The sequence below is a fragment of the Nannospalax galili genome, unplaced genomic scaffold, assembly GCF_000622305.1.
Source record: "Nannospalax galili isolate Female #2095 unplaced genomic scaffold, S.galili_v1.0 scaffold518, whole genome shotgun sequence".
In the NCBI taxonomy this organism is placed as follows: Eukaryota; Metazoa; Chordata; class Mammalia; order Rodentia; family Spalacidae; genus Nannospalax; species Nannospalax galili.
The window spans coordinates 3,816,610-3,835,466 of NW_008342851.1; the positions used below are offsets into that span (position 1 = coordinate 3,816,610).

Genomic DNA, 18,857 nt, shown 5'->3' on the forward strand with positions numbered 1-18,857 from the left:
CAAAGGTAAAAGTCTCACTTTTGCTTTTTAGCATAGACGTATCTTAGGACGTTTGTGTAAAGTAGGTATATTAAATCAAATCTCAAGTATTAACTATGCGTTTCTGCCAAATACCCAATAATAGTATAAATTAATACTCAATAATATTAATATAACATCATATTATGAATCACATAATATTATGATATCTACCCATCAGCTTTACTTAAAGATGCTCCTTCCTACCAAGTTTCTTTCTGTCACAATGTTCTGCTGACCTCTGAAACAGTCTGGGATGGCATAAGTAGACTCAGCTTTGAGAGCAGTGTTTTAGTTTTAAAAGATTACTTGCTTTGCTGAGCCTGATGGCACATGCCTTTAATCGTAGCACTTGGGATGCAGAGGCATGTGGATCTCTGTGAGTTCAAGGCCAGCCTGGTCTACATAGTGAGTTCCAGGCCAGGTGGAGCTACAGGGAGACCCTGTCTTAAAGTAGAAAATTTTAAACCTAGCCGGGCGTGGTGGCGCACGCCCTTAATCCCAGCACTTGGGAAGCAGAAGCAGGCAGATCTCTGTGAGTTCAAGGCCAGCCTGGTCTACATAGTGAGTTCCAGGACAGCTGGAGATACAGGGAAGCCCTGTGTCAAAAAGACCAATATATATATATATATATACCTCAGAATACAACTTGCAATAAGGAGCAGTAAGTTTGAGATTTGTTTTACTACATAGCAACTAGTTTATAGCAATGTATAGTCATGTACACAGGAACAGAAACATTCTGAGACATAAACAACATGGATATGTTGCATCATTAGGCAAATTTTACCATTGTGTAAACATCAGGGTTAGGGATTTAGCAAGCACAGCCCTGGGTTTGGTCATTAGCTGGGGATGGGGTGGCAGGGGAGTCGGGGGTGTAATGACAAAATTACTACTGTGTAAATACAGGTTTTTTTAAAGTTTATTTTTATTTCATGAGTGTTTTGCCTTCATGTATGTAAGTGTACCCATGTCATGCAGTGCTCGCAGAGGCCAGAAGAGGGCCCCTGGAACTGGAGTTATGGACTGCCATGTGAGTGCTGGGAATCAAACCCAGGTCCTCTGCAAGAGCAGCCAGTTGCTCTCAACCCCTGAGCCATCGCTCCAGTCCTAAATATATGCCTTCTTAACAAGCAAGTCAAATTGTATAGGCCATTCATGGAGGACTCTTGATACCATGGAGAGACATGATAAATGTAAGATGTGTGAGGCTTGCTGCTGGTCTAACATGATACTGTTAAATCTAGGTCAATTATAAGTTACTGTTCAGATAAACTTTTTAAATTACATTTATTTATTTATTTATTTATTTAGTTAGTTAGTTAGTTGAGTGTGTGTTGGGGAAGTAGCATGTGTTGGGGTCAGAAGACAACTTTTGGGAGTTGGTTCTCCTTCTACCATGTGGATCGCAAGGATTGAACTCAAGTCATCAGTCTTGGCAGAAAGCACCTTTACCTCTCACTGGCCCTAGATAAACTCTTCAAAGTATTTTTATACATTCAGAAGGAGGTTGCATTAAAAAAAAAAAAAAAAGTATCTTTAAGCATACCTTAGTCCCAGCACTCAGGAGGCAGAGGCAGGCGGATCTCTGAGTTCGCAGCCAGCCTGGTCTACATAGTTCGAGGACAGGTGGGGCTATGGGGAGACTCTGTTTCAATAAGACCAAAAAAAAAAAAATCTTTATAGCACATAAACTCACATAGTTTGTGGTATAATAAACTGTGAATACATAACAATACATGTTTTTTTGTTTTGGTGGGAACAGAGTTTTACTGTGTAGCCCTGGATGGTCTGAAACTCAGAGGTCCACCTGCCTCTGCCTCCCAAGAGCTGACATTAAAGCTCATGTTTTAAATTTATTATCCTTCCATGTTTTGTTTTGTTTTGTTTCTTTTCTGTACAGTATCGGGAAAATTGCCTGGCAGCAAAAGCACTTTTTTTGGACTTCTGTCTCCCAGCTGTATGTCTTCAGATTCAGCTGTTGCCATACCTCGCTCTGCTGACCATCCCAATGAGGAATAAAGGTAAAAGGCTTTCCTTTTTCCGAGGAAGTAGTTTATGTATCTTTTTTGAGATAGTTCATTGCAGTGTACTTGTGAGATAAGTGTTCCCCTCCTTTTTTGAAACAGAAATAATACATGCTTTTTTCTAAATAAATAATGCAGAAGTATATAAAGTTTAAAAGGTTAAAATTGAAAATACCTGCCTAAGAAGGTTATGCTAAATAGATGGGCGGAATACCTAGTGGGTTGAGAGAGTTTTTCCTGCCTGGAATCCCACCTACTGGTGCAGAACTTCCTAGTTACAGCCATGTAGTCTGTGAGTTGCCCACATCCCTGGAAGCGTAATTTCCCTTTTTCTTCTTCATGCCTTTCTTACTAAACATGCTTTCTTTAAGGCTTTGGGCTGCGGTAGCATCTTGCATTTCTTTACCTTTTCTCTAAATCTGTCTTCTCCCAGCCATGTGTCTGACCTCCAGGCAGGCTCTATGGCTTTCTTTCCTCCTACCCTTCACCTCCTCAAGGCAGCTGCCAAGATTAGTAGCTTGCTTGCCCTGAGGATTTCTTTCTCTTTAAATTCTAATAAAATTATAAAAGCTTAAAAAAAATTGAAAATACCCCGTTTAATCAAAGTAATCAGCTTTTGACAGACTGGAAGCTGTAAATTCGTCTTAGTTTTCTTTTGTGTATAGAGCAAGAGGCAGAATGAGACAAGCTTTCATTTGCTTCTATCAACTTACCTTGGTGAACCTTATATATTTAGAGTTGATAGCAAAGCAGCAGGGCAAAGTGTATTCAACTCTACGTCAGATTGTTTTCAAAATTTATGATTTTATTAAAAAGCTTAGCAATAGGTATTTGAACTGATTTCATTATTAAAAATGGTAACTATTAATAGTTTATTTACCTTTAATTTCCAAGTTTTGAAAAAAAATAGTGCTGCTGTGACTGCACATTTGGAAAAGTTGTTTCTTCTGAGAGTTGTTTTTTTATTTCTTTTTTTTCTTGAGATTTGGCTTTTTTAAAAAAAATATTTTTATTATTTTTATTATATGTGTATGTGTATTGCCTGTAGGTATGTAAGTGTACTCCGTGTGTCATGCAGTGCCCACAGAAGTCAGAAGACGGCAACAGATTCCTTTGGAACTGGAGTTACAGATAGTTGTTAACCATTGTACGGATGCTGGGAATTGAACCATGGTCCTCTGCAAGAGCAGCCAGTGTTCTTAACCACTGAGCCATCTCTCCAGCTCCAAATATAGGCCTACTTACCCAGCAAGTCAAATTGTATAGGCCATTCATTGAGGACTCTCAGTACCATGGAGAGGCATCTCTCCAGCCCAAGATTTGGCTTTTTAATGAACTTTCCCAAATTTTCCATTAGTTGTTTCTCTTTGTATTTTGAGGGTCAGATTTCCTTAACAGTCACATACATGTCTTTGGTATTGATCTTCAAGGTAGAATACAGAATTTGTGCAATATTAAAAATATAAGGGGGCTGGAGAGATGGCTCAGTGGTTAAAAACACTGACTGTTCTTGCAGAAGACCCGGGTTCGAATCCCAGCACCCACATGGCAGCTAACAACTGTCCATAACTCTAGTTCCAAGGGGTCCAACAACCTCTTCTGTTCTCCATGGGCATTGTATGACATGGGTGCACTTACCTACATGCAGGCAATACATGCATACCCATAAAATAAAAATAATAAATAAAATATATGTAAAAAAAATATAAGTAGTGCAGCTGTCGGGAGGTCACAGGATCACAGGTATTTGAGTGTGGACTTTACAATGTAGCCATAAATGTGGGGTGCCCACTCTTCTGTAAATAAACCCCTACCCTATGCTCTGTTAAAATAATAATAATAATAAATAATAATTTTTTTTCTTGGCCTTTTTGAGACAGGGTCTCAAAATCTGCCTCTGCTTCCCAAGTGCTGGGATTAAAGGTGTGCGCCACCACGCCTGGCTCATAAAGCACTTTTTTAAACGCACGACCAAAAAAATATATATATGTGTGTGTGTGTGTGTGTAATCAAAAAGATTAAAAATATGTAAATAATTACCATGTAGCATACCAAATGTCTTAGAAATGCTTACCTCAAGAGTGATCAAAAGACAGGATTGTAGGTTAAATATCCACTTTAACACAATAAACATCTTGTAGCCATTTTTTTTTTTTGTCTTTTTGAGACAGGGTCTCCCTGTAGGCCCAACTGGCCTGGAACTCACTATATAGACCAGGATGATCTTGATCTCACAGAGATCTGTCTGGCTCTGCCTCCTAAGTGGTATTAAAGGCATGCGCCACCACGCCCAGCTCTTTTTAAGATTTTTTATTTTTAATTATGTGTATGTGTGTGTGATTATATATCCATGAGTGCAGGTGTCTGTGGAAACCAGGCACATTGGATCCCCCTGGAACAGGAATTACAGGTGATGATGAGCTTCTGGATGCTGGGAACTGAACTCTGATCCCCTAGACATGCAATACATGCTCTTAACCACTGAGCCATCTCTTCAGCCCTTCTTTGTAGCTTTTGATTATATTGATACTTAATGTACTTCTTAAAAATTGTTTGAAAATTTCATACATGCATATAAGTGCATTTTGATCAAATTTACTCCCCTTTCCCTCCCCTCCAACTCTTCCCTGTTCCCCCATCACTGTTCTTTTCCAATTTCATTTGCTTTTTTTTTTTTTAACCTGTTGAGTCCACTTAGCCACCTGGTGTTGCCTATATGTACGTGGGTATAGGGTCATCTCCTGGAGCATGGATAGCCTCTCAGAGGCCACATCCCTGAAAAAAACTGACTCTCCCTCCCTGAGTATCCATCAGTTGTCAGTAGTTCCTCAGCTAGGGATGTAACTTCATGAACCTCTCTCCCTTCCATGCTGGGATTTTGGCTGGTTTGAACTTGTGCGGGTCTTGTTCATGCAGCCACAGCCACTGTGAGTTCATGTATGCGGTGCTGCTATCATACCCAGCAAATACTGTTTCGCTGCAGATGTCTACTATGGCTGGCTCTTAATCTTTCTACTCTCTTTCCTGTGGAGATTCCTGAGCATTTGGGGTGGAAGGGTGTAGTATAGCTGTCCCTTGTAGAGCTGGGCACCCCACAGAATTCTCTGCATATTGACCAGTTGTGGATCTCTATATTGATCATCATCTACTGATACTTAACTTTCTTAACTAAAGGTTTTATATTCGTAGGCAACTTTTGGGCAGTGGACATAGTCTGTGAGTCAGGATCTAGACATTTCCTTATCCTTACACATTTAAAAAAAATCATTATTTTTATTCTATGTGTATGAATGTATTGCCTGAATGTGTATAAGTGCACTCGTGTCATGCAGTACCCTCAGAGGTCAGAAGAGGGCGTTGGATCCCCTGGAACTGGGAGTTATAGACAGTTGTTAGCTGCCATGTGGGTGCTGGGAACCAAACCCAGGTCCTCTACAAGAGTAACCAGTCCTGTTCTGAGCCATTATCTCCAGCCCCTTTACACATTTTTTTAAAAAGATGACACTAATTTTTCTTTTTTTCAGTCTTTTTGAAACAGAGTCTCCCTGTAGCCCCAGCTGACCTGGAACTCACTTGTGTAGACCAGGCTGGCCTTGAACTCACAGAGATCCACCTGCCTCTGCCTCCCGAGTGCCTCTGTGCTACCATGTGTGGCATGACACTTTATATTTAAGTCATTTCAAACTTTAAGGATAAATAGTACAAAAGCATTCTTATATAGAGTTTAGATTTCTCTTTTTTGGAGGGGGCTGTTTTTGAGACAGGATCCCCCTGTAGCCCCAGCTAGCTAGCCTAGAACTCTCTATGTAGACCAGGTTGGCCTCAAATTCACAGAGATCCACCTGCCTCTGCCTCCCAAGTGCTGGGACTAAAGGCGTGTGTCACCACACCCAGATGATTTTCTCTATTAAATTTTTAAAATTTTATTTGGCTTATATATGATTTTTTAATTTTTTTTAAAAAAATATTTTATTATTTTTATTTTATGTGTACAAGTGTATTGCCTGCATGTATGTGAGTGCACCTCTGTCATGCAGTGCTGCAGAGGTCAGAAGAAGGCTTTGGATTCCCCTGGAACTGGAGTTAATGATAGTTCATAGCCACCACGTGGGTGCTGGGAATTGAACCCAGGTCCTCTGCAAGAGCAGTCAGTGCTCTTAACCGCTGAGCCATATCTCCAGCCCCTATATATGATTTTTATACATGCAGTCACATTCGTACACAATTAAAAATGTGTGTGTATGGTATGTGTGTGTATCCTGTATGTATGTGCATTTGGGTGCCTAAGGAGACCAGAAGAGGAAATTGGATCCCTAGAGTTGGAGCTGTGAGCCTCTGGATATGGATGCTGGTAACCAAACTCTGGTCCTGTGCAACAGCAGTAAGTGCTCTTAACCATTGAACCATCTCTCCAGCCCCCAGGATCATCTTTTTTAAGCTTTGTCAGTAAAACAAAACCAGAAAAGTGTGTGTGTGTGTGTGTGTGTGTGTGTGTGTGTGTGTGTGTGTGTGTTGTGTATAAGTTAATAATAGAATGTTCAATTTCTATCTAGGACTACAGAGTTACTCTAGCCTTTTTCTTTTCCAGATCTGAACCTTCCTTTTTGTTAATGTTGCTTTTTGGAAGAGGGAGGGGCAGTTTTTTTTTCTTCAACAATACTGGAAATCAAAGTTAGGGCCTGATTTGTGTATGCCAGCCTGAGTACTGGGGTTACAGGCATGTATTACCACACCTGACTTCATTCATTCAGTTAATTATTGCTTGCATCTTTTGACTATAGGTTAAGCGTCCCTAGTCTGAAATGCTTATGTGTAAGTGCACCATATCATGCAGTGCCAGCAGAGGTCAGAAGAAGGCATTGGATTTGCTGGAACTACTGGGAATCAAACCTGGCAAGAGCAGTCAGTCCTCTTAACTGCCGAGCCATCTCTCCAGCCCCATTATGCTCTTATAAACATGAATATACAACCATTTCTTTAAATTGGTGTGTGTGTGTGTGTGTGTGTGTGTGTGTGTGTGTGTGTGTGTGTGTATGTGTATACACATGCCCTGTGGCATGTGTGGAGGTCAGAGGACAACTTGTAGGAGTTGGTTCTCTTCTACCATGTGGGTCCTAGGGATTGAACTCAGATTATCAGGCTTGGCAGCAGATGCCTTTACCCACTGAGCTGGCTGGCCCAAAACATCTCTTTTGAGATCTGCTTTTTAAAAAATTCTTATTTTATTTATGTGTGTTCTTGAGTGTCTATATGTGCACCATCTGCATGAACGTGCCTGCAGAGGGCAGAAGAGGGTATCAAATCCCCTGTAATTGGAGTTACAGGCAGTTCACAATAGCCTGATGTGGGTGCTAGAATTTTGCTCAGGGTACTCTGGAAGAGCAGCAAATGTTCTTAACCACTGAGCCATCTCTCCAGCCCTGAGACTCTGCTTTTGATTTTTTTTTTTCATACTCCTAAGTGGAATTGTTGGACCATATATGATTCTAATTTTTTGTTGTTGTTGGATTTTTTTAATAAATTTTATGTGTATAAGTGTTTTGTCTGCATGTATATGTCTATCATATGCATGCAATGCCTGCAGGGGCCAGAAGAAGATGTCAGATTCTCTGGAACTGGAGATGTGAAAAGTTGTTAGCTGCCATGCGGATTCTGGGAACTGAACCCAGGCCCTTTTCAGGAGCAGCCAGTGTTCTTAACCAAGGAGCCATCTCTCCACTCCTGTTTTAAGTTTTGCAGGCTCACCATCCAAATTTTAATAACCATACTACTAGCTATGCAGTGGTATCTCACTGTCATTTGTTTGTTTGCTTTTCCCAAGAGCTTAATCATGGTCAGCATTTTTTCAGGTACTTTATTGGCCTTTTGTATGTTTTCTTTGAAGAATTGTCTGTTTTAAAAAAGAAATTTCTTGCCAGGCATGGTGGCGCACACCTTTAATCCCAGCACTCAGGAGGCAGAGGTAGGTGGATCTCTGTGAGTTCAAGGCCAACCTGGTCTACATAGTGAGTTCCAGGCCAGCTAGGGCTGCAGGGAGACCCTGTGTCAAAAAGACCAAAAAAAAAAAAAATTTCTTGAGTCTTGAGGACATTCAGTTAAATAAGCCCAGATACAGAGAATTAAGTCAAATTTAGGTGCTGGAGAGATGGCTCAGCAGTTAAGAGCACTGACTGCTTTTTCTGAGGACCCAGGTTCAATTTCCAGCACCCATATGGCGGCTACAAATCATCCTTAACTCCAGTTCCAGTGGAATCCGAAGCCCTCTTCTGACCTCCATGGCATTGCACGACACAGGTGCACTTACATACATGCAGTCAGTTTCTCTCTCTCTCTCCCTCTCTCTCCCTCTCTCTCTCTCTCACACACACACACACACAATATAAAAAAGGAAAAAAAATGCTGTTTTTTTTAACAATTACTTTGTACATATGCGTGTGTGTGTGTGTGCATAGCATGCATGTAGAGGTCAGAGGACAGCTTACAGGCGTTTCTCCTTCCTCCCTGTGGGTCCCAGGGATCAAATTGGTTTTGTTAGGCATGACAGCAAGCTCCTTTACTCCTCAGCCATCTCACTGGCTCATGAGTTTTAAGTGTCTCAACAAAAAATTATGTAATATAATGCTTGTTAAGTAGCATGGTTGAGATATTCTACAGTGTTTATACAAAAATGTCATGTACACCATAAATATTAAATTTGTCAGTTAAAATTAAATGTTTTAATGACATTTAAAAAAACTTTATTAAAATATCTTTTCAGCTCAAATTTCTTTTATCCAAGATATTGGAAGACTTCCTTTGAAGCGACACTTTGGAAGGTAAGCTGACTGTCTTCTAAAGAATTGTTACTAAGCCGGACATGGTGACGCATGCCTTTTAATGCCAGAACTTGGGAGGCAGAGGCAGGCGGATCTCTGTGAGTTCAAGGCCAACATGGGGTACACAGCTAGTTCCAGACCAGCTAAGGCTACAGCAGCACCCAAACTCAAAAAAAACAAAAAAAAAAAAAAAAAAGAATTGTTACTAAACTGTCCACTGAATATGTTAGCATACAGTCAGTAAATATTGTCTGTAAAACACATAATAATGTATACTGTATACAGTGATTTAAAAACCAGAGCTGGAGAGATGACTCAGTGGTTAAGAGCAGTTACTGTTCTTCCAGAGGATGAGTTCTGTTCCCATCACCCACATCAGGCATCTTGTCATCTCCTGTAACTCTAGCTCCACGGGATCTGATGTCTTCTGGACCTTATAGGTACCTGCACACATGTGGCATACATTCACACAGACATACACATACACATAAATGAAAACTTTTTTTTGTGTGTGCATGTATTGCCTGTGTGTAAGTGCATCTGTGTTGTGCAATGCCCATGGAGGATAGAAGAGGCTGTTGGATCCCCTAGAACTGGAGTTTCAGACAGTTGTTAGCTGCCATGTGAGTGCTGGGATTCGAACCTGGATCTTCTGCAAGAACAACCAGTGTTCTTAACTGCTGAGCCATCTCTCCAGCCCCAAAAATAAATCTTAAAAAAAAAAAAAAACTGGGGCTGGAGAGTTGGCTGAGCAGGTTAGAGGTAACATATGTTCTTCTAGAGGAACTGAGTTTGGTTTCCACCATCTACATCAGGTGGTTCACAATCACCTGTAACTCCAGCTCCAGGGGATCTGACGACTTCTTTTGGCTTCTGAGGGCACCTGCACTCAGTGTCCATGGACACACACACATACACATAATCTAAAATAAAATAAATCTTGAAAAACAAAACAACTGTAAGCCAGGGCTAGTGAGATGGCTCTGCAAAAGGTGCTTCCTGCCAAGCCTGATGGCCTGAATTCCCTCCCTGGAACCCACAGTGTAGAAGGAGAGAACTGACTCTCTGACCTCCACATAGGAGCTATGTATGTGTGCGCGCTCTCTCTCTCACACACACACACACACACACACAAATAAATGTTAAATTTTTTTATTTCATTTTAGAAAATTATAAGCCAGATGCTAGGCATGATGCCACATACTTTTAATTCCAGTATTTGGGACACAGAGGCAGGCCGATTTCTGTGAGATCAAAATCAGCTTGTTCTAGTCCAGCTGGGGTTATAGGGAGTCCCTGTCTCAAAAACAAAAAAATTGAAAGCCAGGTATGGTATACATACCAACACTTGAGAGGTGGCGGCAGGATCAGGAGTTCAAGACCACCCTGGGCTACATAAGACCCCCTTTTCAAGAAAAACAGGGCTGGAGAGATGGCTCAGGGGTTAAGAGCACTGGTTACTCTTGCAGAGGACCTGAGTTTGGGTCTCAGCATCCTCATGGCAGCTAACAACGGTCTGTGCCTCCAGTTCTGGGCCCTCTTCTGGCCTCCACAGGCATTGTATGACACTGATACAGTTACATACATGGGGACAAAATACTTGTACATATAAAATAAATAATTTTTTAAAACTATATAATCACTTTGTAGAGCCTTTATATTTAAATATAATAGCGTATGTTCCCTCCTCCAATGGAATATATCAGACTAAATTGAATCATGGTGTATTAGTCAGGGTTCTCCAAAGAAACAGAACCAGTAGAATGAATAAGGCTTGGGCAATTTCACAGTCTGTGTGTGTGTATTAGTCAACGTTCTCCAAAGAAACAGAACCGGTAGAATGAATATACATGTATAGGGATTTATCAGCTTAGCTCACAGGACAGAGTCCAAGTAGTCCAACAATGGCTGCACCACACTGGAGAGGCTGAGAATCCACAGTCTCAGTCCACTAGGCTGGATGTCTCAGTAGTCCCAATCTGGCGCTGAAGGTCTGACAAATTCCAAAAGATCAGCTAGTCTTCAGTCTACAGCAAGACGAACTCACCAGTGAGACAGAAGGTAAGCAGCAAGAAGCCAGGCATTCTCATCTGCCTTGGCCTTTTATATGGGCTGCCATCAGAAGGTAACACCCATATTTAGGGTGTGTCTTCTGGCTTTAGATGATCCAATCAAGAAGATCTCTTTCATTTCAGTTAATCTCAGATCAAATCAAGTTGACACCCAGGATTAGCCATCACACATGGATTTGAAAAGGCAAAAGAATTTTTTTATTTTTGTTTTTTGTGTGTATGAGTGTATTGACTGCATGTATTAAAGTGCACCTTAAATGCACTAAGTGTTGACCAGTGCCCAAGTGGGTCTGGAGAGGGCATCAGATTCCCCTGGAACTGGAGTAACAGGCTGTTGTTGGCTGCCGTGTGGGTGCTGGGAACCAAAGCCAGGTCCTCTGTAACTTCTGAGCCATCTCTCCAGCTCCAGAAGAATATTCTTTTTTTTTTTTTCTTTGTGAGGCAGGGTCTCCCTGTAGCCCCAGTTGGCCTGGAACTTGCTATGTAGACAAGGCGGGCCTTGAACTCGAACTCACAGAGATCTGCCTCTGCAGTGCTGGGACTAAAGGTGTGTGCCACCAGGCCCAACCCCAGCCCCAGCCTGAAAAGAATCTTTAAAAGTCTTCAGTAACAAATCTTGTGAATCTAGAAGCCTTTCCATATTTCTTGCTTAGAGTTTTTCTTAGCCTGTGCTTGACCACAGTGACCAACTACCTCAAAAGTAGAAATATCTTTTATATTGCATTGGTTTAGAAAATTCAGGGGCTAGGGAGATGGTTCAGTGGTTAAGAACACTGGCTACTCTTGCAGAGGTTTGGTTCCCAGCACCTATGTGGTGGCTAACAACTGTTTGTAACTACAACTCCAGGGAATCTGACGCCTTTTTGCCTCTATGGGCACTGCATGCACCAGTGCACATGCATTTTTTTTTTTAAACACACATTAAAAAAAAAATTGAGAGGAGCAAAAAAAAAAAAAAGTCTATAATACTGTTCATTTTATTAGGAAATGGTTTCTGTGCTAATAGCAGTGATTTACATGAAGACTGTATGTATATATGTGTGTATATATAGATCTGTTTAGCCTAGCTTATTTATTAGATTTAATTCATTATTCAGGCATCTTCAAAAAACTTAAAAACAAAAAACTTAGTTACTTATTGGTTATAAGGATGAACATAAGAGATAGCAGCGGGCTGGCAAAAGTGGCTCAGTGGGTATTATCCCCAAACCTGATGACCTGAATTTGATCTCTGACATGGTGGGAGGAGAGAACCAACTCCCACAAGTTGTCCTGTAACCTCCACATGTATGCACACACCATAAATTAATTAATTAATTAATTATAAAACAAAAAGTTATAGAAGTGGTACCTAATAATCTTCCTGTCTATTCTGTTTCTGGCCCCAAATATTAAACTTTCTGCCTTTGACTTATTTTTATGTGTTCTTCCTGCATTATATGTAGATGTACCACATGTGTGTAATGCCCACAAGGGCCAGAAGAGGGCATCATATCCCCTGGAACTGGAGATGGACCTTATTGGCTGCCATGTAGGTGCTAGGGAATGAGCCCTGGTCCTCTGTAAGAGCAGCCGGTGCTCTTAAGCATTGATCCATCTCTCAATATTTATTTATTTGGTCTCTTTTGGAAACAGGGTCTCCCTATAGCCCCAGCTGGTCTGGAACTCCCTATGTAGACCAGGCTGGACTTGAACTCACAGAGATCCATCTGCCTCTGCCTCTGGAGTGCTGGGAATAAAGGCATGCACCACTACACCCAGCATCATCTCTCAATATTTATATATCGTGTATATAAATCTTAGCCTGTAGGACTCTTTACTGCAACCATTCATTAGCCTCCTTGTATTGCAAGCTGTAAGAATTTATTCACAGTTAGACATTCACTTTGTAGTTTATATATAATTTAAGGGACTGAGTAAACAGCACACGAAGGAAAGACCAGAGGAGGTGGCTTCATAATCATCACTCTTAAGCTGTAATTTAAAGGAATCTCTTCTTTGGGTTTGTTTTTTTTGGGGGGGGATCTTTTTGAAACAGGGTCTCCCTATAGCCCCAGCTGTCCTGGAACTCGCTATGTAGACCAGGCTGGCCTTGAACTCACAGAGATCCGCCTGCCTCTGCCTCCCGAGTGCTGGGACTACAGGTGTTCCCCACCACGCCCAGCCTTTTTTGGACTTTTTGAGACAGGGTCTCCTTGTAGCTCCAACTGCCTGGAACTCACTCTGTAGACCAGGCTGGCCCGGCCCGGAACTTACAGAGGATCCTCCTGCCTCTGCCTCTGGAGGCAGATTAGGTGTGCCACCGCACCCGGCTTCTTTGGGTTATTTTACTAATGCCTGCACTGTAATTCCCAACAGGTTGAAAATGGAAGCCCTGACTGACAGGGAGCATGGAGTGATAGACCCTGATAGTGGTGATGAAGCCGGGCTTAATGGAAGGAAGGAAGCTGGGAGTGAACTCACTCAAACTGCTGACCCTGAAACCTGGTCTCTTCCTTTGAGCCAGAATAGTGGGAGTGACCTGCCTGCTAGCCAGCCTCAGCCCTTTTCCTCCCAAGGGGACATGGAAGAAGAAGATATAATAATAGAGGACTATGACAGTGATGAGACATAAAAGCAGCCTGCCACTCACATTGCTACTTGAAAGATGATTTCAATTTATTCAGTGGTACTTGAACAGAGTTATACACTCTTCTGGTGAATTACAAGCAATTTGTTAATTGCTCAGTTTTTATAGTATCACAAAGAACTGACTTCTGTCACCTTGAAGTAAATCAAGTACTCAGTATTTTCCTCTAATATTTATTTTGTCTTGTGTATGGTTTAGGGAGAGGAGGTCGCAGTGTGAAGTATGTTTGAATGTTATGCTAAATATCAGAAAATGTGAAGGAGACATCCAGAATATAAAAACTTTATGGGGTGTTGTAAATGTGATTTATAAAATAGTACAGGATGCAATTATGAATGTAAATAAACTTTGTGCCTTATTTACAGCTTGCCTCTAGCTTCTCAGATACCGTTGTTGTGTGTTGTACAGTGACATATTTTAGATACTTTTGGAAACTATTTACATAATTTATATTAAAAATTAAAATACTGGATTTCATCTTGTTTGTCCTAGCCTTTAACCACTGTCTCCCACGCAGTCTGCTTGTGTCGGAGGCACAAATACAGGCACCTTCGGTATTAAACATTCAAAAGGGAGAAGGGGGTGGAAGCAGCCTGGCGCTGAGCCCACCCAGCCCCTAACTACCCTGCCAAAGCAGGCTGACTACCTCAGGTGAGGTGCCGGCGCCGCTCTGACGGAGCCAGGGCGGGGCGCAGCTGGCTCCGCCGCCCCGTCGGTCCCGCCCCTGAGCGCTCTGGGTTTCGGTGCCCGCGGCCACGCGCCTTCTTCCGGCGGCCTAGCAGGTGAGGGGGGCAGCGATGCCCCGATGGCGCGCGGGCTGGCCTCGGTGGGCGCTCTCCCACCGCCGCGCGCTCGTCCTCCGGGGCTGGTTGGCGCAGGTGGGCGCGGGCTGGGGCGGGTTTCGGGGCCGCCACAGGTGCGGCCGTGCTTCCGGGCGCGGGTGGCGTCGCCCTGGTCGCCTCGCAGGCTGACCCTCCGGGACGTCGGGCCTACTTTGTTCCGGCCACCGAGGAGCACCGCGGAGCCAGAGTGGGTTTCCGAGGGGTCGCGGAGGCGGAACGCAGAGCGCTGGATCCAGCCGGGTTCCCAGAGGTGGCGGGGAGACCCGCGAGGATGCTCGGTGGCGGTCCCCTGGTGGCCGCGGTCCTCCGCCCTCCAGACCCCGCAATACCTGAAATGATCGACTTTCTGGAGCGCGGCAAAACTTTAGACCCAGCCACAGCGGCGGCTGTGCGTGTATTAAGGTAACCCGGCTGGATCCCCGACCTGCAGACAGAACCATTCTCTTGCCCGCGGTGGCCTTCCGGAGTCAGCCCAGCGGAATGGAGTCAGAGCCGGGCTCCCGCCAAACAAAGACCCGCTCTGCCCGGGAGAGTCGAGCCCAGGGGACCCCCGAGCTAAGACTGATCGTAAGACCTCAGAGGTACCCATATATGTAAGGTGTGGTAAAATGCCTCAGACTTTTCCTTCCTAAAATCACACACTTTGCCCTTCGACTATTCTACAAATTTAGAACTTTTGTTTTTTAAACGGCAAAGCGATCTAACGCTGACAAGCTAGTTTACACAGGTGAAAATGAGTTAAGTCCGTTACAGTGAATCATACTTTTACCAGTGAGATAAATTGATCAGTGAAGCATCCTGTAAATGCCTGAGTATCATAGATACTGTGTAAAGTTTGTACAAGTCATTTGTTGCATTTTTGCTTCTATATTCTTAAGGATGTATTTGAAGAACTCGGTTAGTTCTTTGTCTTTCTTGAATTTAAACTATTTTAGGCAACAGAGATAAAAGGAGCAAAAATAACTGCTATCATTTAGAGAGCTCCTAGTTTGAGCACCTTACTGGGATTAGCACAGTTAATCCTCCAAGTTTGGAGTGCTGAATTAGGAGACCCTGAAATTCCTCCTGGACCCCTCCTCCCCTTATGCCCCATGTACTGAGTGGTAGTATAAGGTCTGGTGGCAGTACCTATCCTCTGGTCAGACAGCCTGTTGGCATCTCCACCTGGATTCCTAACAGGCATCTGCTCTTCAAGAATGGAGAAATTTTAAAAATTGCTGTAAAATGATCAGATAGATGTCTGGCATTTGCTTCTGAGTAATCTCCTAGTGGAGGGAGACTAGGACTGGAGAGTATAAATAAAATATTGACAGGATTGATCTTAGGTGGGAATTGAAGCGAATTGTTGAAGTGTATCGATCAATGGTGCACAAAAGTTCATACTTTTTCTATTTTTGATTATGTTTGGAATATTCTGTAATGGCAGATTTTGTGTTCCCTTTATCTAGAAGTTAGGGACTTCACAGTCTCCATGGCCACCACTGTGATCCTTTGGATCATTTCAGCAGGCTCTTTGCTGTTCCCCCATTTTAGCCTTCACTTTCTGGAGTGTACTGTGAACACCACATCCAAAGAGATTCTCTTGAAGTCAGATCATATGTCTCCTCAACTCAGAATCCTCTGGCAGTTTTTCACCTTACTCCCAGAGGAAGCCAAAATCCCTTCCAGTGTATTTAAGGCCTTCCATGATGCCACAGCCACGGTTCCACTCTTACTGTGCTGCCATGCTGGCCTGGCAGTGGGACTCCTAAGCTTATTGGGCATCCCTACTGCTGGTAGCTGTTTCATTTGCATGGAGTGCTCCTCCCCTACACCTGCCTGCCTGCCTGCCTTCCTTATCTTTAGTTCTGTGGTCATGTGTCACTTTCTCCATGCAGACTACCTGGCTGTGCTGAAATGCTAGCACCCTGCTTACAGTATGCTCCTTACTCCCCTTTTAAAACTTCGCTTCTTAGTGTATTATGTATTTCACTGACGTCAACTATCTCCCACAGTAGAATTTCAGTTCTATGAAAGCGGGGAACTTAAATACAACTTAATTGTGCCTAAGGCATGGCGGGTGCTTAATAAATCTTTATTGACTAATAGATCTTCATTTTACAAAATAAAACAAAGCCTTAGGTGTTGAGGGTTCTCCTCAGGCCAGCTGTGAAGACCCTAACCTGGATCGGGTCCCCTGCCGATTAGGGGGGCAAGACGCGCGGAGTCACAACACACAGACCCCGGGAGTCAGGTAGAAGTAAGCACTAGGTTAGGTGCTGCAGGCTCGTTTAATGCAGGAGGGGGCAGGCCTTATATTTCCCTTTTCTCTGCTCCCAAGTCCCTTTAGTCAGCGTATCCTTTTCTGATTGGTCCATGCCACGCAGTCTGTCAGCAGTCACTGGGCTTGCAAGCAGGGTACAGAGGCGTGGCTCCTTTTGGCAGGCTATTTGCGGACCAAGAAGTGAAGTGAATTCTCGCTGAATCCCAGGGCTCTGGGTCCACGCCATCTTCCCAGGGCTCTGGGTCCACACCATCTTTGGAGGCCTTCTGCTACATTTCCACCCTTTTTAAAAAAAAATGACTGTCCAGCAAGAGCCTTTAGGCAGCTCCATCTCAGGATGATCCCAGGATCATGGACTGTGCCTGTCTTAGGTTGTCCTATTCTGGCATGAACCTTACCCATCATTGGAGCATGGGCATACACGTCCATGTCCTGGCTTAGGTTGATTCAGCCCAGCTGGAGCTTACCTGTCATTGACTACCAGCCCTCCAAGGGGTATCGTCTGGGGGGATCAGTTGAGGTGGGGAATTATCTGTAGGAGGCCTCATACATTTGTGTGAGCCAAGTCTCTCGGGCTGAATAAGGCGGGTTGAAATCATCTTCGTGTACTGCTCTGAAGGCCTGATACACTGAGTGATTGAATTTTTTTCTGACTGTGGGAACAAAGAACAAGGCATTTAAGAAGTAGAGAGAAGAATAATTATGCCTGTCAGGAGTAGGTAAGTGACGATCCAAGATGGGTCAAGCAGTGTTTTTAGATTAGACCAGATTTTCTCTAAGAACCCTGAATTGAGGTCCAGCATGGGGGCATGGGTATAATTTAGAGCAATAATTTGATTAGTTAGTAATATAGAGTAATTAAGAAACTTTTTATTCCAGTGGCCGTGAATACAGTGCGTGAGTTGTAGGCGCGCTTCAGTAATATTCTGTACTTTATAGGGGGTGAGACAAAGTGACCTAAAGCAAGGGTCACAAGCTAGCAGAGCCATGTCTGGTAATTGCCAGCTCTTCACTTAAGAGATCAGTTTGTTGTTGTAACACATTAGTTGCCTGGTGAAGATGCTGATTGATAAGGGACTGAGTGTGAAAGGTAGAGGAAGTTTTGGACATGCCCTCATTGAGTGTCTCCACAGTAGTGGAGGATTGGGTGATAGCTACCGCAGCAGTGGCGGCCGAACCTAATGCAAGAATGACAGCTGAGATGAGAGCGGCAGTGACCCTGAAATCCCATTTTAAGTGGGGGCTTGTGACAAGGCTGTCCGCTCTATAAGGGTGATCACATAGAAGTGGGTTGCATTGGTGACTGGAACCCAAAGGGCTGCAGGTTCACACAAAAAGAGAACTATGTGAGCAGGATGGTTCCAACAGGCCACCAGTACACAGGTGATGTTGGTATTGGAGCAGTTGAGTTGTCCCCGAGGGTTGGAGGTAACATTGGCTAGCAGTAAGGCAAACGGGGGCCACACGCAAATGGGGGTAGGGGGCCAGGATGTTGTGTGATCAATGGATGTAAGGATTTTGGTTTTGGCACAAGTAGAGGGAATGGTGTCTGTGTAAGTGCCGTTGGAAAGCTGAAGGCCCTGCTGTGCCAGTAATGGTCTCATGTCAAGCAGGCATGTGGACCACAGAGGTCCCAGTTACCAAGTATTGATTTGCGGTTGGTATGGGAGATCTTAATGCCACAGGAATAGGTGGGGGCCAGTTGTCTCCAGGATCCTAGGGGGTGATTAGATGGCTGAGGCAGCAAAAGGGAGGGATGGCATGGTTGGACTTAGGGCGGCATCTCTGCCACGGTATAGGGAGTGTGAGGAAAAAGGGTGCAAGGGAGCATGTACATGGGCAGTTGGGAAGCGGTAGGCATAGAATGGCAGGGCAAAATGGGGGCGGAGGGGTGGTGGTCCCCTCCGCCTCCCCTGTTATTATTGTCCCTAGTGCAGCGAGGACCGAGGCTACATCAGTGTTGTTGAAGGTAGGGGAAAGGCCCTGGAGTTTAAGCATGTAACCCAAGGAGCCATTGCCGGCATAATCTTGGACGGTCGGGTTGAACAGCCCAATGTATGAGGATGTGTTGTTGGTAGTGAAGCATAGAGAGTTATTTAGGAGCTGGAAGCCATTGAGTGGTTCCCAGGAAGTAACTGGGTCCATGGTGGGGAGGCCAAGTGTAGAATTAGTTGAATAGAGGGTGGGG

General features: G+C 43.7%; 2 protein-coding genes across 10 annotated transcripts in view; both read left to right on the forward strand.

The window, feature by feature from the left end:
• Rad17 (RAD17 checkpoint clamp loader component) overlaps window positions 1-14,039 on the forward strand; it is a 45,473-nt gene extending 31,434 nt beyond the window's left edge. For all 8 annotated transcript variants that reach the window (XM_008838846.3, XM_017799586.2, XM_008838845.2 and 5 more), the window contains exons 15-17: window positions 1,925-2,045; window positions 8,806-8,863; window positions 13,294-14,039. In XM_008838846.3, the coding sequence (XP_008837068.1) occupies window positions 1,925-2,045; window positions 8,806-8,863; window positions 13,294-13,549 (435 nt within the window). In that variant the 3' untranslated portion in view covers window positions 13,550-14,039. The remainder of the gene's footprint in view (window positions 1-1,924; window positions 2,046-8,805; window positions 8,864-13,293) is intronic.
• Window positions 14,040-14,283: 244 nt separating this feature from the next.
• The window catches only part of Marveld2 (MARVEL domain containing 2), a 35,335-nt gene continuing 30,761 nt past the window's right edge, over window positions 14,284-18,857 (forward strand). Inside the window, exon 1 of one of the 2 annotated variants that reach the window (XM_008838852.3) lies at window positions 14,284-14,346. The gene's annotated coding sequence lies outside the window, so the exon portion shown is untranslated. Of the gene's footprint in view, window positions 14,347-14,938; window positions 14,988-18,857 lie in introns of those variants that run through there. The other variant, XM_029566321.1, reaches the window with a different exon arrangement.